This window comes from Aphis gossypii, chromosome X (assembly GCF_020184175.1).
Source record: "Aphis gossypii isolate Hap1 chromosome X, ASM2018417v2, whole genome shotgun sequence".
In the NCBI taxonomy this organism is placed as follows: domain Eukaryota; kingdom Metazoa; phylum Arthropoda; class Insecta; order Hemiptera; family Aphididae; genus Aphis; species Aphis gossypii.
Genome location: NC_065533.1, coordinates 48,901,143 through 48,919,583, shown reverse-complemented (window position 1 = coordinate 48,919,583; position 18,441 = coordinate 48,901,143). Strand labels below are relative to the sequence as shown.

Below are 18,441 nucleotides of genomic sequence, written 5' to 3'. Positions count from 1 at the left end.
ACACAATAAGTATAACGCTAATATAAACATTTTGTGAAAATTTCAAGTATTTAATTGGTGTGTTTTCTCTACATGATTTAATATACGATATTCAGGTCATTAAAACCACATTTTTAATCACAGTTTTAGTATAAGTGATATCAAAAAAATAAAAACGATATTTCACTGCTCAAATTCTTCATTATATGTGGTGAAAATTTCGTTTCATAGTTATGACTGTAGTCTGTAACCTTCTTGGTTCTTTCCCGTGCAAAACAGTTTTTGGTATGTTTTACACTGGAAACAACACATACAGGTGTAACGTTCTCTTAAGTTTAATCTAGTAATAATATTTCAGATGAAGTAATTTTTAAAAAAATATTAGTTAATAGTTACAAAGGTAGATATTTATTATAAATATATATTATTTACAGATATTCTTTATATGATAATTCTGTTAAGTGTTTTTTTTAAATGTTCTAATCTTCAGGTTGTAATTATTGGTTAACAAAATACTAAGTAAAATAACTTTGAATTCATTATCACTCCTATAGTACCTATAATAATCAAACATAATATCAGAGTATTTATTCTGTGATAGTATAAAATATTTAGATCGGTGGTTATTTTATCAGATATTCGTAGGTTGCTTTTAAGTGATAGGAAAAATATAGATTTTATAATTGAAAGAACTAGCTATAGTAGCCAAATTCCATTGTTAACATAATAAAATTATAATTGGTCTCCTGCATTAACCTGAAGAATGTAAAAGAAAGTGAGGTCACTATTTTCAACACTTCATACACTATAACATATATTATTAAATGCTACAATAAAAAGAAAAGATAATTATTATATAAATATTTTAATTAAAAATTCCATTCTAATAAATATAATGTTGGTACATTAACTACATTAATTTTAAAAACTTATACCATCAAAATTACTTAGGAATAATATTAAAAAAAAAAAATGAAAAATAAAAATAAATTAGGAGGCTTCAGTCGTAGGGGTAGGACTTGAAGGAGGAGATGGACTGTCTATTTCAATGACTAATCCTTGTTCAGAACTGGTAACAGCTTGTTGTGGCTGTACTTGAGCTTGTGGTTTTAAATCAATTACATCGACCGATTGAATAGCATTAGCTGCTTGGGCTTCATTTTCCTGTTTAATTTTTTCTGTTTGTGGTTCTTCATCACCACTTGATGTCAGATCGACAAAAGATGACTTTAAGTTGTTTTCAGGTTCTTGGGTTCTAGAATTTTCAAGGCTAGAATTAGTTCTTAGCTCAATGCAGTTTTCATCGTCACTATCTAAATCTACTAATTCAATAGGTTTTACTCTATCAGAAGTACTATTGGTGTTTTGTATTTTTATAGTTTCTTCATATACTCTCCATGTTCCATCGTCCAAAAATTCAATTTCTTTACTGCAGTCTTTAAGTGTTGGACTTGAAATAACTTCTAAAAAATAATTTTGAATTTGTAAATCATCATACAAACATGGATTATTGCAAGTTGGGCATATCCAAGTTGGTTTTCTTTCATTCATTAAAATGAATGTACTTGCATCGAAACATTGTAAGTGATCACAATTAATAGATTTTACAGGTATCTTCATTCTCATTTTACCCAGAGGACACACCAAAGAAAAGCGATAAGAAGTATCAGTAGCCAAATCTGGATCAACATCTGCTATCTTTCTAATTATATAATTTTTAGTTTCTTCTGAACTCTTCCCGCCTTTGTCTTGAAGTTTTTTCATTAATGTATCTACCGTTAATTTTTTTACTAGATACATAACAAAAACATAATTCTTTCCATCGGGGATCCAATTAATAGTGATGTTGTTTACATTGATTGGAGAAAGTTTGAAATTTGCAGTGCAATTGATAGGTCTTGCAGTTCGTCTAGATTCAGTCAGATTACTTGGTCGAGTATTGGGGGGAACTGGCGGTAAAGGACAGGCTTTCATATTAACTCGTATGTGTAGTCCAAGAGGCATGTAATCTAGTGATTCATTAGGCACAGGCTCTATCAATTGACAAATTCGAATTTGGTACTGATTATGATGTTCATATTTTCCATCAGAAAAGTAACGATTCGAAGATACGGCATTGGTGTGTTCGAGGGACAGAGTATGTTTGAATGTAGTTTCTTTCATATCTGAAATAAAATATATATATTATGAACATAATTAAAATAAAAAAATAATCATAAAATATCGTTACCTCTAGGAACGTTTAGTAATGTACATCTGTCCGTGTCAGTTAGAAGAGTTGGCTTAATGACTTCATCAATAACTTCATAAAATGGTAGCTTTTTGAATTTGATTTGGGCTACAGTTTCAATAGATGGTATGTAAGAATTATTTCTATTAGCTGTTGTTCCTAATCTTGATGCATCTTGTATTACAATATCCATTTGTTGATTTGGTGGTAATTGATGTGACACTATGGTATGAGTTGCAGATGGTTGATAATTGCCAGCAGCTATGTACTGAATGTCATTACTGACCATATTATTAGCAGGAATAGAAGTTGATAAGTGTTTACCTTTACCATACACGCCTCTTTGCATTTTGGGCATAACTTGAGGTAATCCAGCTCGTGCCACATGCGTTGATTGTTGAGGATATTGTGGTAGTTGGAATATTCTTTGTGATTGACCTACCTGTATTTGACCCATAGTTGTCATCGTGTACTTATTTTGTTGTTGTTGATTTTGTAATAATCTGCGTACAAAACGTTCACTAGCAATCAATTCAGGTTTCAAGGAACGATATATGTCAAGTATTCTTGCTCTATATGCTGAGTTGTTAATATTAGCTGGTCGAGTCCTTAACAATTCAATTGCTCGATCTTTTAATTCGGATTTTCGGCCTGCTCTATCTTGACCAAAAGCTCCCAATAGTGCTTGTAGATCACTATGCCGAAAAATATCCAGCATGGCACTTAAACTTTCTTCGTCAGCGTAGAAATTACTCATCTTTATGGTCACTAAAAAAAAAAAATTTTAATTTATAGTTGTAGGTGTAATAAACACATAATAAGAATAAATACATCATCTTTAAAATATAATGTATAATATGGCATGTTATATCTAAAACTTTTTTAGATTTGTAATAAAACTATGGTACCAAACCAGATAAAATCTTTTAAGGGTGGCAAATATTTGAAAGCTTGTCCCAGGACGAACCAATTTGATTTTTTTGGATACTAGATGTCTAGTTAAACTCAAAAAAACAAACTTAAGTTGGTAAATTAGTTGCTCTTTTCTTCAAGTTTACTAGGATACCATAATTATATTACTAATAATTAAAATAAGACATAATATTAATTATTTTAATTAAAAAAAAACTGAATAATTATTACTAATTTGCCTGAATACAGGTGACGTTCTACAGTCAATTATAAAGACAAGATAAAAAATTAAATCTAAAAAATGAATCAAATGATTGGCAATTTGTATGGAAAACCCCTATGAACCTATTAAACGAAAACATCTTAAAGCTAATTACACATTACATGTTTTAGACTTTTACTTTATTTATGTATAAATGTTATATTAGATAGGTACCTTTAGTATAATAATAGATTTTTTTTTTACTTTTTAGAATTTAGTATCACACAAAAAAACCTTAAATTGATGAATGCTAGACATTTAGATACCTTATGTCCTAAGGAAAAATTTGGACATAGAATAATATTCAAGCATAACTTAATAAAATGGCAATCAACTTTTAATGTTAGTATTAATTATTAAATACATTTATATTAGCTGTCAGCTAATATAATATATTATAATAAATGCCATATTATGAATTGTTTATCAAGGAATCTAAACATTGCAACAGCATTAGTTCTAGAGCAGACAGTGAATCCCCGTTAGCTTCAGAAAGCTCAACTGCAAACTAAGAGATGAATGTAAGATTTATTTAATTTAAATCATAATTATTTGAAATCCATAAATGTATTACGAATAATGTTCAAACCATTAACTTTGTTTATTTTTCATAATATTAGAATTATATTTATATTTTGTTTGCATAAATGATTTATTACCAACGTTTTTAGCTACTAAATTATTTTCATGATTTCTGTGTAATTTAATGTAGAAGATGTATTAAATAAATCGGGAAAAGGAAGTATGATTGTAGAATTTTACTCAAAAATTAAATGAACAGTGTTGCAAAACTGTTACTGATACTGTTATTGAATACCTTTTTCAAAATAAAATCCAAGCAAGTCCAACACTTTTTGAACATATAGCTATTAATATAGTTAGTTATTTTTAAACAGAAGTGAATGTTTGTATATAAAATTAAATATGAAATATCCATTACTTAAAAATGATTTTTTTTATTTTTATTATCATTATTTATAAAATATACTTTTTTTGAACTTTTATTTATATTATAATTAATTATGTAAAATTATCATTTATACAATCATGTACAAGATGTTTATTTATTTATTAGAACACTCATTTTTATTTTTTTCTTTATTAAACATAAATATTTTTTATTGTATGTAACTATTAAAAAATATAAAATAATTTTTAATGAACTTTACTTTGTAAGTTTAATCAAAAATATTTTGATTTTAAAAATACCTATTAATATTAAAGTGTTTACATTATGATTAAATTTATTAAATGAATAAAAAATAATAATTTAAATGTAAAAGTTGTTGTTTTTAATACCTAATAGATACTGATTTTATTCCGATTTATATTTTTATTTATTTTATGACTTTTTTGTTTAATGAAACGATATCTTAAATCCTTGAAAATTCATCATTATTTTGATGGAAAATTTACTTTTGTTTAGTACATTACATACTAAGTTTAAGATGTTTAAGCTATATTTTAAAAGTGGTAGTATTGATCTTATTGCTATAAATATTTGTTTCTATTATATAATTTCTTATTATGAAAGAAACAATTTCTTTAAACTGTATGAAATCATAATTAATTTAGATAGTGAAAAATATACTATTTTTTAAGAATTGTCATCTTCATTAATTTAATGAAATCAATTACCTGAATATAAGGAATCAACTTTATTATATCAGAATCATACCCATTTTTCATTGATTTAACATGCGTTTTTCATTAATTAAATGACATTTTTTTCTGAGTGATAGGATGTAATCAAATTATTAGTATGATCGTATTATGTGTAGTGGTGTAGCCAGGGGGACTTTAGGTTTCAACTCCTCCCCCCCCCCCTTTGGCCTTAAAAAAAATTGTTATTATAATGTACATACATTTATAGTTTTGTTAATTGTTATACTAATGTATACAATTTATTATTCAATTAGCATACCATTCAGTACATTTTAGCGTATTTACAACAGGAATAGTTGAATTACATTTAATACCTAAAAGGAAATGATCAAATTGCACTTGAGTTGAAAAAAGGTAATGGTCGAACTGCATTCGGGTAAAAAGACAGGTAGTGGTCGAACTGCACTTGGACTCTTACAGGCATAGGAGTTTGGACTAACAGTGATTTTAATCATTGGTTTCGTTAGAACGTAATCTATGAAATGTTTCCTTTATGTAATATTATAAGTTGTAGATTCCGTTGATCGTAATCATGGTATTGTAAAATACAAAATTTGCAACTGATTACAAATCTAAAAAATAAACTGGAAAATAATATTTTAACACAATTAAAAACAGAAACTTATACTTAGATGCAGAATAGTGATATAAGATCTTCAACTACACGGTAGGTACCAGAAAAAAAAATGATATTGAAAAATATATTAACTTCTACGCTCAAAGCGAATTACTAAGCTAAACTTTTAATTGATGTTTGTTATTAGTTTATAATTACAAAAAAATGATCGAAATGAAAAAAAAATGTAATAGGTAGGTAATGACAATAATTATATTTTACGATTAAAAAAAAAAAAAATTCAATGTTAAAAAAGTGGGCAAGTGGGTACCGCTCTGCTGTACATTAGGTGCCGTATGGATCATTATTATATATTATAGGAGTGTTAAATTTGAATCCAATGATAGTTATCATTGTATACGAAAAACGATTCTGAACGAAGATGATTTGTCAGCCTAGGATATAATTTCTATAGTGGTTGGTGAAAAAGGTGGTTTATGTTTTAATGGACTGAATACAACGAAATTTAAGTTCTTTCATAATAATTGTAAGCTAAACTTATGAAAAACCTTGTATTAAATTTTCAACTCTTAGCTACTTATACAAAAATTTTTATGAAATATACCTACAAAATAATTTGCAAATATTCATGGTTTTGACGAATTTTTGTCAATATTTGAACTTCAAATGCTAATAAAAAAAAATTGTGACTATGTATTCTTATAATTTTTTAATTACTATAAGCATGACATATGAGGAACTTTGTATAAAATTTTCAAGTATTTTGATAGGGCCAAAAAAATTTTATCGACCCTTCAAAAAAATTTTTTCAGAAAAATTGAAAATTTCAGTTGTCTATAAATAGCTCAAAAAAACTCAAAATATTTTGAAAATTAAATCGAGTAAATAAAGCCAATCTTAATAACTGGTAAAATTTTTAAGTATCTACGACTTATACCTTTTGAATTATAACAAATATCAAAAATCGTTTGAGGCTAAACTGTTATTTAACGCGGTTTTGTAAAAATTTAAATTTCTAACACTCATAAAAATTTTTGTCTGAATCCGGTAGAGTTTTTTTTACAGATATTTGAAGAAAAATGTATGGAGAACCTTGTATCAAATTTTCAAAACTTAGTTATAAAAGAAAAAAATTTTATGATTTTTCAACTTCAAAATTAATTGCAAATTTTCGCGTTTTCGACAGATTTCGTAAAACTTTGAACTATAAATTCTTATAAAAAAAAATTGTGACTAACGATTTTTAATTTTTTTTAGCTACAATAAAAACAACTTATAAGGAACCTTGTATTAAATTTTCAAAACTTTTTGGTCATCCAAAAATTTTTTATCGACACTTTTAAAAAATGTCTCAAAAAAATCGAAAATTTCAGTGGTCTATAAATAACTCAAAAAAAGTCAAAATTTTTTGAAAATTTAACTATATACAGATACCTCTGACATTAACATTTGGTGAAAATTTCAAATATTTTCAGTGATTAGTTTTTGAATTACAACCATAAAAAAAAAATCGATTTGGTCGAAAACTGGATTTGCATAAAAATTCCCGTTTTTCCGTCATTTTTTTTTTGTTTTTCTCGATTTTTTTGAAAACTGTTGGAAAATGTTAACTTTTTACCTCTATAATGCACCAAGGATATTCACTTTTACATCGGAAACCACCCCCATAGTTTGAAATTGGAGCATTATTTCAACTAGTTATGCTGTACACAGACACAAAAACAAAACAAAAAAAAAAAAAAACAAAAAAACACACATCATTGTAAAATCAATACATTCATCACTTCGTTCAGAATCTAAAATATATTTATAATATTATATTAACATGATGCGTATATTGTATAAAACTATCATTTTTAACCACACCAATGATCAAAATTATTGTCAGTTCTAAGCCTGTAAGTAGAAAAGGAAATGAGCGTTTTCTAAACGTTTAACCCCATCAAATGCATGATATTTTTGTGGAAATACTTTTTTTGAGCCCTGTAAGTGCAGTTCGGCCATTACTTTTTTTCATTTCAAGTGTAATTCGACTAATGGTCGGTGATAGAACGGAAAATTAAGAATAAATATTCGATTCTGATCTTATTGAAAATTTGTTATTTTAATCTTATCTTATTTTAAAAAACTAATAAATAAAAACAATTATATTGTAGTATTTTACTGCCTTATCATTTTAAATAAATAAAGGTATTAACTAAAAAGTAAAGTATTTAACTGTACAATTTGAATCGTTGTATTTTTAGTTATTAGTGGTACGCGAATGATTAATAATACACCTGCGTCGTACGCCAAAAAAAAAAAAATGTTTGAGAACCGCTTTCTTATATTATACTTTTGGAGTAATATATTATCAAACATACGGTATTTTCATTTACACAAGCCAAATTTTATAATAATTATTTGTTTTTACCTAATTTTTTTTTTTTTGGAGGGGGGGATATACGGCGTTTTTGCTTAGCACGGCAATAGTTGTCTATATAATATTATTATAGTGTAATATAAATAAACATCTTGTAAATTAACGAATTGCTAATGTGAAAACAAGATTTTTTAAATTGTTTTATTAATTTGTAACTGTATGACTGTATATATATATATAAAAAACCAGTCCACGTGAAGTCGTGAACATTTGTATGGGGTTTATACTTTCTTCTCCTCCGTTCTGTTTAAAACACATTTAAATACATACATTTTATATTTATTCAAAACTACGCATTCTCAGACAAGGCAGAAAGCCAATCCCATGTGTATGTATTTACGCTCATAGTGCTTTATATAGGTATTGTGGTTGGTCCGTATAATGTAGGCGTAATATTATAGGCGGTAACGTGGCGCCCAGATTTGAAAGGAAACAATAGATAAATTACGCTCTGAGCCCAGAACAACATGCGTGTGCTGCGTCGTGATTATGGGAGCATGTAAATTCCGTCCGAAAAATGTTTAATATTTTTCAATCAAAACCGTTTATAATAGGTTGATATAAAATAGGTACATTAATTACTTAATGTTTATAAAACAATTTTTGAGTGTGCCTTATTAATCATATTATTATTTATTATTAACTAATAATTATTTATTAAGATCCCGTAGGCTGTAATTAGTTTATAGTAGGGATATCTATGTATTTTATCAACACCGTAAAAATATCATTTTAATCTTAAATTTTTGATTATAAATTTACTGTACAAGCACGTTACATTTTTCAATTAAAATGATGTTTGTGATATTTATTAACAATAAAAATTAATTAAAATTTCGCGGAACTTATTTTTCTTAAGACACGCAGATACATAATAAATCTAAAATTGGATGTCTTACCATACCAATATTTAGATTTAGTAAATAATTTCAATTAAACGACCGCGACAGTATGACAGCTACGCGGTTTTATAGCTGATTGAAAAATAATCTAATCTAACCAAAATTTTTTATACTTAATTGAAAAGAAAATTAAAAGATAATTTTTTTTTGTATCAAAAAAATAAATAATTCCATACTATTATTATGTTTGTTATAATTCTTGTTTATTTAGCCATATACATTTATAATATTGATTAAAGTATTGTGGGCTTAATGATAGGTAATACTGTAATAGTTATTATGCTATAGTAGTATAACTATGTCACGTTTAATAAAAAAACTAAAAACCATAATAATAAAATAAAATATATAATTAAAAAAACTTATAATATATAAATTATTGGCTTCTATAATAATATCAAGTTTAAACAACTAATAACTATAGCTCACTTTTAATTTATTAAATGTTATTGATTTTTAATTTTTGTTTATGTAACCTGGCATCAGTATTTTTTGAATGTCAAGAACATCCATTATCAATAACAGGATAAAAATAATTTATCCTAATAAGATAGGTTCCTATAAAAGTACCTATAACATTTTTAAATTATTTGTATCTAGAATATTTCCAAATTCTAAACTCTTTAAAAATGTAAAAAACATTTCTTCAATAGTACTATTAGGTAACATATTTATGAGCTTAATTCAAACAATATTTTTTTATGAACATTTATAGAAAAAAATTAAAATTCCAAATGTCTATAAATAACTAGAAAATAGTAGAAATATTAAAAAAGTATACTAATTGTGTATAGAAAATGCCAACATGAATAATGAATATTTTATTGAATATCTTTTTAAATAAATCTACGATTAGGTATTTGTTTTTGAATTACAACAAAATATTAAAAATCGTATGAAGAGAAATAGTTAAAATTATACGGGTGAATATCCATTTCTTTTCATCTCATTTGTCCTAAAAACTTGAAATTCAGTCATAAAAAATTAATGTAATTTTCCAGCGATTTTTTTATTTTTGTTATATTATATAGAAAAACCAATTAAGAATCTTTTATTACATTTTAAAATCTTGAATATAAAAGAAGCATTTTAATGAATTTAAACTAGCTACAAAATAATTTGTGCATTTTTGTTATTTTGTCAAAATTCTAAATTCAAATACTTATAAAAAACAGTATGTGGCTAAAATTTTTCGATATTTTTTAGTTAGTGAAATGAAAACTTATGAATGTACCTATAGGAATTACGAATTTTACTATAAGCAAAGGCATTTTTAAAATCTGTTAATTAAAAGATATAATAAATATTTATGATATGAATCTATTCATACTGTTTTATGGCATTTACAGTAAATTGTTAACTCAAAAGTCAATAATAATATAATCCAATATATTATATATCTAGTGATATTGAAAAGCTCAAAATTTTACTACACCTTTCTGTGAATACCGTAAAACAGTAAAAATAGATTCATACCTAGTATATAAATAAATAATATTTTAAAATAAAATAAAAATGTCTTCGTAAAATTCGTAATAATATAATGTATATGTATAAAAGTTTAAATGCCTACATATAATGTTTTAAAATAACAAGACAATTAACACCGTTATTTATCGTTTAAATAAGTGATGCCAAATTCGGACTCAAAAAGTCTTCAAAAAATAATTGCTCTTACCTATATATTTTTTAGATTTTATAGGTAGTTTCAGCATGAAATATTTATTTAAAGTCTTATATTCTATTTTTAAAACTTAGATGTAAAATGAAACGTTTTTATAGATTCCTATAATAAATTACAAAATAATTACTATATTTTGCATTTTTGACAAATTTCGTTAAATGTTAACTTCAAATATAAAAATTATTAGGTAAGCACTATAGGTTTTCGATATTTTTTAATCGAGAAATTAATATCTTACGAGAAGCTTTGTACCTACTTAATTTTCAAGTATTTAAAGAAAAAAATTAGAAAACTGTTCATGACTATAACTATGTTAAAAAGAGCTGAAATATTTTGAAATTTTGATTGTAAATAGAAAATGATAGTACCTATACATATATTTGACAAAAATTTTAACTATCTACAGTTTTTCGTTCTCAAGTTAGAAAAATTAGATTTACATAAAAATCCTGGTTTGTCCCTGGGTTTCTTTTGTTTTCCCCAATAATAAAAAGGCATAGGAAATTAATCTAGTTTACTATCCAAAACAATCATTTAAGTTAAAAATCAAAGTATTTTATCAAAAGTTTAGTCTATATACAAAAAAAAAAGACACAAATCTTTGTAAAATCAATACATTCATCACTCCGTTCAGAATTTAAAATAATAATATGCTTCAATATTATTAGCTCATAAATATTGTATATTTTAAAATACTGTCTGTAGAATATAGGTACCTATTTGTAATTTGTGGATAGGCTATACGTCGTATGTATTTATTATTTCGGTTATTGAATAATAATATATAATATTATTATCGTCTATATTATACAGATTATAATAATTAGTGAGCGATGGATGATAGTATTTTAATTATTTTTTTATTTTACTGAACCAAAACACTTACGTTATCAATAAACCCGTTGCACATGACATTCTCCTAAAACTATTTTATAGACTTATCTAGCACCTAGTTGATAGTTGTATCAATACATTACATAATAAACTATAGCTAGTTTTAAAAATTTAACAGCGATGTTTTTTTACGAGTACGCTATCACTATGTTATTATTACAGTATAGTATATTATTGTGTCTGTTTCGTTTACGGGTATGACGGACCTACACTATGAGAAGTACCAAAGTGATAAATAATAATAATAACAATGCGTGTTTTGACCACGTTAGCCATTTAGAACCATAAAGTACCGACTACGTACAAACGACAAATTTCATTTACATTAGAAATATAATGAATTATACATCAATATTGATATAGCTATATTATAAATTTATGTATGTATATCTACTAATACTCAGTATTTCGACACTTTAGTCTGCGTCTTATTATAGTTTTAATAGAAAGTACAGATTAATCGCAACTTTTTAAAATTGCCATTTTTTATTTTATAAAAACAAATAGTTAAACTTATACAAAAATTATAATATTATTTGTACTATAAAAAAAAAACAAATAAATATTGACTCATCCACCTCACACTTCAAAACTTGGGTTATGTTTTTATTATTATGCATATTGTATAGGTACCTTTTGCCTACACAATATGTTTTTGTTATAGATTATTGTTTATCGTAACAAGTTATTGTTTAAAAGTTTTGAATTAATGTTAACAATTGATAGGGTTGTCATTGGTATATAAAATAAATAGTTATTATAATTATATTTAAGTTTAAACCTATTTATATATATATTATTGTAACCTACAAAATGACTGTTAAAGATCTATGATTTATGCAGTTTACGTTTAACGTAGTTTAAGACGGAGTAAATCCACGAGCATTTTATTTGTCACGGCGGAGAAAACCATTAAGGATATTAACTAATACAATATAGCCAATATAGGTTTATAATTTATTATTTTACATATTATAGAACTTATAACCCAATCAAGGTGGGTTAAAAATTAAAAACGACTATGGAGCTCTCATATTATCCAGTGAGTTCCGCTTTAAGTGATCACTGGTATATAGAATCAACCGTTTATTAGAATTAAAAATTAAAATCTCAAACCAAATCATATGTTATGTTGTAAATGTTTTATAGAATTAACCAGTTAATAGAATCATAATGACCTGCACCAAAGTGATCACATTAAGCGGCATTCACTGTATATTAAAAATGTAGACGCTAATCAAAATTCTACTGTTTACACTTTATACACTGATGACAAATATAATCAAACATTAATTCTTACGCGATAATTATTACCGAGTGTCCGGGTCTCAATCGCTTTGAAATTATAATGAACTCGATACTATGAATGTCAAAGAATCGTAAATTTATAATTGATTCATATAAATAGCAGAAACATTTTGTTAGATAAGTTAGATTGGTGAACGACTTAGAATCGATTATAGAATTTTATTATATTGGACAATCAGAGATTTTTTTATTATGTTATACAATAATTAAACAATATAGGTATTTAATATAATACATTTGTTTTTTTTAAATAAGTAAGTGAGTGGATGACTTTTTTTAAGGACCACGGATTTTTCAACAGATGTCTCATCGTATAATAAAACGTTTACAGAATAATTTTAATATATTATGCATTATTCATAGTATGATGCAGAAACACACAGTATTATGTTTAACTATTTTTAAAGCTGGTCATAAGACCACCTTTTTGCCTATATACTTATATATAGATTATAATTATTAATTATATATGGCATACTTAACAACTATTGTTAACAATATATACATTAAAAACATTTAATTTAAAATAAATATAATGTATATATATTATATATTTATAAATTACAACTACAGCTAGCATTATCTAAAATATAATATTATACAAATTTAAAAATAGAAACAACAGCTATCGAAATACGACGATTTTCTATAAATACTTTTACAGGAGGATAAATCAATGATTATTGTTAATGGCATTAATAGACCTACTGCTAAACCGCTTAGATAATTTTGTCAGTTCCGGCTTATACGCCGTCTTATCTGTTGTAGTTATACGCGTCGTTCTTGTTTCAATTACCTACTTATTTTATTTTTATTTCATCATGCCGAAAACCAAACAATCTGCGACAAATCGTTTGAATATTTTTATTTTGGAATATGGTATGGATACTTTCAAAACCGACGAAAGTATTTTATTCTGTAAGTTATGTGAAGTGAAGGTCAACAGTGATCGAAAATTTGTAGTGACTCAACACGTTAACACAAAGAAACATAAACGAACGGTTATAAGAAAAAAACGAAAAAAACAAAAATTCTATTTACAAATTAAAAAAAATATTTGTGCAAATTAAAATGTTGTGTAAAATAATTAAATATAAGTGCATGTTTTTAGTGCATTAAGTTCCGAGCCCTGCGGCCGTATAATATATTGTACACTATATACATTATATAAACTTCTAAACGTTATTTCTTTTTAGTAATATTCCAATATAATAATAAATAACAAATAAATAATGTAAATTACCAATTTCTGTAGAATCTCAGGCACTTGAACACGGATGGACGTCTGCGCACGATACATACACTGTACTGACTGCTTGACGTGAATACAATTTAACGTAGGCTTGTATTGGAGACTGAGCGACTCTAGCGGCCAAGGCATATAGCGAGAGACTGCGTAGTCTTTTGTGCTAACTGCAGCTGGCCCGGGTAAGAGAAGAATTCAAATACTTTAATACAACTATCGATGTCAGCTGCGCGACAAAATAGTTACCTTTTTTTTTTATTTGTACATTAGGTACAAAAATGTATGGTTCTCTTATTCAGGTAAGTATAATAAAATGACCAAGGACCCGCCGCCGCCGCCGCCGCCGCCGCCGCTAGTCCGAACAATGTGTATGAAATGCGCATGCGTCTGCTTGTGGGTGTATATATCGTGTTTGCGCTCGAATAATGGACGTTTTACTATACAGGACGTTATTCGGTTTCGGTGCTGGATTGTCTCGACGACCGTTCTCCGCAACCTGATTTCACTCTACAGCATTCGCCCGGTCCCCGATTATAGGGATAGTTCTTGGAACAGTATGATTTCGAGAATGTTGCTAATACGGCAACCTTGCCTGCGTTTTGAACGGCAACGCTGCAGACGATGAACAACAAAGAAGAAAACCGGTACGCCACCCTATATACGCTTACACCCTCTTTATAAATTACTGACATCGAAGGTTGTCTGCCCTTATATACAATATTATTTTTCAATAAACGTGTATCTCGATATAATAAACATGCACTGTGTGCGTCCATAATATTCTCGTGATAAATTACTGAAATTTTAGTAACAAAAGTATCGAAATATTAACAAATCATAATATCATTATGCACTTATCGTGACATATCTTCACTCTAAAAATTAAGTTATAATATATTCACACATGAATTAAAAATAATTTAACTAAAATTAGGCTTGCGGTATAATTATGAATCTTATATAAGAACAGCTTAACTTTTTAAAATGAAAACTATAATCTAGTATTTTGTAATAAAATATTTTTATTTAAATGATTTTTCTTAGTAGGTATGCTATTTTATAAATAATTCGAATAATTATCATAACTTATATGCATAAATAAATACATTTTTCACAATCATTATTGAGTATAATTTGATTGACAACAAAAACAGTTTTACTGAAATACTTAAATGTCTTACATAATAATTATACACGATGAGTTTATCACAGCCTCACAGTATATCATAATGGTTTTATGAAAATAAAAATTATACATTTATATATACTTTTTTATATAAAAATTAGACCCTATTGTATTTTTGACAAATTTACAATTTTGTATAATTGTTGACCTTGATTAATAAAAAATGTTTACCGAAGTGATTTGTTATGAAGCAATTGATTGCTTGTCGTTAATGTTAAAATATACATTAAAAACTGAGTATCCAACGACCCGGCAGGGTCGCGCTAAGTATAAAAAAAAAACGCCTTAAAATGAACGCATCGGCAATCACAACGCGCGACAACTGCCGGGTATAATTACAGGAAGCATCTGAAATCACGAAAAAAAATAGTTGACAATGCATACCTATTTTCTTGTACAATAATTTAGTTTGACAATGCACCAATCTTATTGGAAATGTTCCGTAGAAGTGCATGCTGCACTTTTTAATCCGATCTGAACATTATAAATGGAGTTATAGCCAAATATATTATGAATTTTTATGGCAAAAAAAGAAAATGTTTTTCGATAATATTCCCTGCGGCCCGCATGAAGTTCCCCGCCCACTGAGGAGATACACACACACACTTACCGTTCGCGCGTGCTTTGTCACAGCGCTTGCGGTGGCGGTGTTTTCAGGAAAAAAATAATTAAAAACTTAAATGTTTGATATATAATAATACATATATGACATTATAATATTTAATAATAATGATTACAACAACAACAATAATAATAATAACATAAAAAAAATTAGTGATATCCCAACAAAAACACTACGCCAAACTCCGTGTAAAAAAACGCTCAGTATAAAAAAAATCCACCTCAAAAAGTTGTGATATCATTATATCGCTATGTATTTAAACTATATAGGAATAGATATATTATTATAATTTATGTTAAAATTCATTGCTTATAAATTGAACTTAGCTGGTGACTTTAAAATTATAACACTTAATTAGTAATTTATAACAATTAATTTATATAACACTTAATTAGTATCACTCATTTTCAAAGATAACATGTATACTCAATACGAAATGAATTCTCATGAGTTTTAAATAATGTCACCAGCTAAGTTCAATTTATAAGCAATGAATTTTAACATAAATTATAATAATATATCTATTCCTATATAGTTTAAATACATAGCTATAAAATGATATCACAACTTTTTGAGGTGGATTTTTTTTATACTGAGCGTTTTTTTACACGGAGTTTGGCGTACCTAGTGTTTTTGTTGGGATTTAATTATTCGCAAACTTTCTGAAATGGGCTATATTTTTAGTAGGATGTCGTAGTGTCGTACCCATTTGTATTTATTGTCTCCGTCTTACACACATAGCAATTATAAATGTTCGTTCATCAAATTCAATATTGTGCTGATAATAAATTTTGATATTGGAGTAAATATTAAACTATTATAAAATTTAAAGGTAAAATTATATTCTACGACCCATTTGGTTTTTTATTGATATTAATTTAAAATAATAATATTATAATTACATTTTGCTTAATATAAGTTGATATTATAATATTGTATAAATATATTATATTATTATAATAGTTTAAATAATAATAAATTATTAGTAATATTAAAATGAATGCAGTATTATCGGGAAAAATTATATCAACCTATTATAATACAAAAATTAAAATGATTAATTACTTTGATAGTCATATCAAAAAAAAATTATTTGGCGATAAGCTAATAGATCATTTCCGCTCATTAAAATCGTTTTGAGTTTACAATGATATATCATTAAATTCCAATTTATTTACATATCTATATAGTGACTCACTCGATAACTATACATAGCAAAGCGGTATCTACTTACACTTATTCATTGATTGTATATTTTTGTTCTCGTGTATTTATTACATATCAAGTAAATATTATATTGATCAAATGTATAAAAAAGAGTTTCCTAAGTCGACGATTTATTATGTTAATCCGTCACTGAAAATAGATTAACTTAGATAACACAGATAGAAACAACCATGCATGTATAGCATATCTACATTTTAACAAAATATTTAGGTACATACTAAAGTAATAAAATAGTAATAACATAATAATAAAATATATTCAATTTTAGTTGAAATACATGACGTAATTTTAATTTTTACGATTTCAATGTATTATTATGAAAATATTTAGGTTTCACAGCTTCATTGTTATAAATTATATCTGTTAATTTCAATAAAATTTATATTTTATAAACGTTTTTAATTAAATACTATAATTTAACTTTCTATTTATATTTTAGAAGCATTTTAAAGTATCCGTTCAATAACATTAAATATTTTCACAATTTCACAAAAATTAACGAATATTATTCCATTTATTCGTGTTATTTATGGACAAATTAATTTATATATGATTGAACGGTTCAACAAAATATACTTTGAAAATCGTTAGTTTTATTTCAGAGCGGTAAAAAATATTGAGCGGCACGCCGCGACAAAACCGCGACATGTAGCGATTTGAAGCGGCGAATTTTGGTAAAACTCGGCGGAAACGTTATAGTATGTCGCAGTTCATAAATGGGTAAAGGTTTAGATTTTGCGGTTTTGCCGCGCGGCGTAACCGCGACAGTGTGACGCGAGCCTTAGACAAGAAAACTAATTGAATTGAAAACAATTGAAATGTTATTATATCAAAAAGGTTTTGTTTTTATTTACCATTTTAATTTGAATTATTACTCCACGTGTAAAATCGTTAAAATAAATTATCGATTTTTAGTACTTATAATACAAATACAGGTTTTCGTATTTTAGTATTTGTTATAAAATGTATACCTACATTGGCTATTACATATTCAAAGCTATTATATTTATATGCATTAGATGAATATAATATTGTTACACGAGCAAAACTTTTAAATAATACTTAACGAATTATTAAAGCGTATCGCCTCACTGCATACGGATACATCGGTACACGGATACATTTCATGTTTTGTGTCTACTGAATTCTTTATTTTTTTTATTGTCATTGATTGTCAAAATACCAAAGCATTCAACGGGGCGCACTTATTGTTGGAGTCTGATCACACCCCGCCTTGTTAAACGGTATAATAGGCCACCGCCGTCCGGCCACATGTTTGCAGCACGTACACTTACACACACAACATAATACACATATCCATTGGA

The 18,441-nt window shown here is 26.5% G+C and overlaps 1 protein-coding gene across 1 annotated transcript; it reads right to left on the bottom strand.

Annotated features, from left to right (window-relative positions):
• Positions 1–840: 840 nt before the first annotated feature.
• Positions 841–14,214, bottom strand: LOC114131229 (E3 SUMO-protein ligase PIAS2-like). The gene is made up of 3 exons (XM_027996391.2): positions 14,079–14,214; positions 2,210–2,977; positions 841–2,144 (listed from the first exon to the last, which is right to left on the bottom strand). Exons 2-3 carry the CDS (start codon positions 2,964–2,966, stop codon positions 970–972), a joined length of 1,932 nt encoding a protein of 643 aa, XP_027852192.1. The 5' UTR covers positions 2,967–2,977; positions 14,079–14,214; the 3' UTR covers positions 841–969.
• Positions 14,215–18,441: the final 4,227 nt, after the last annotated feature.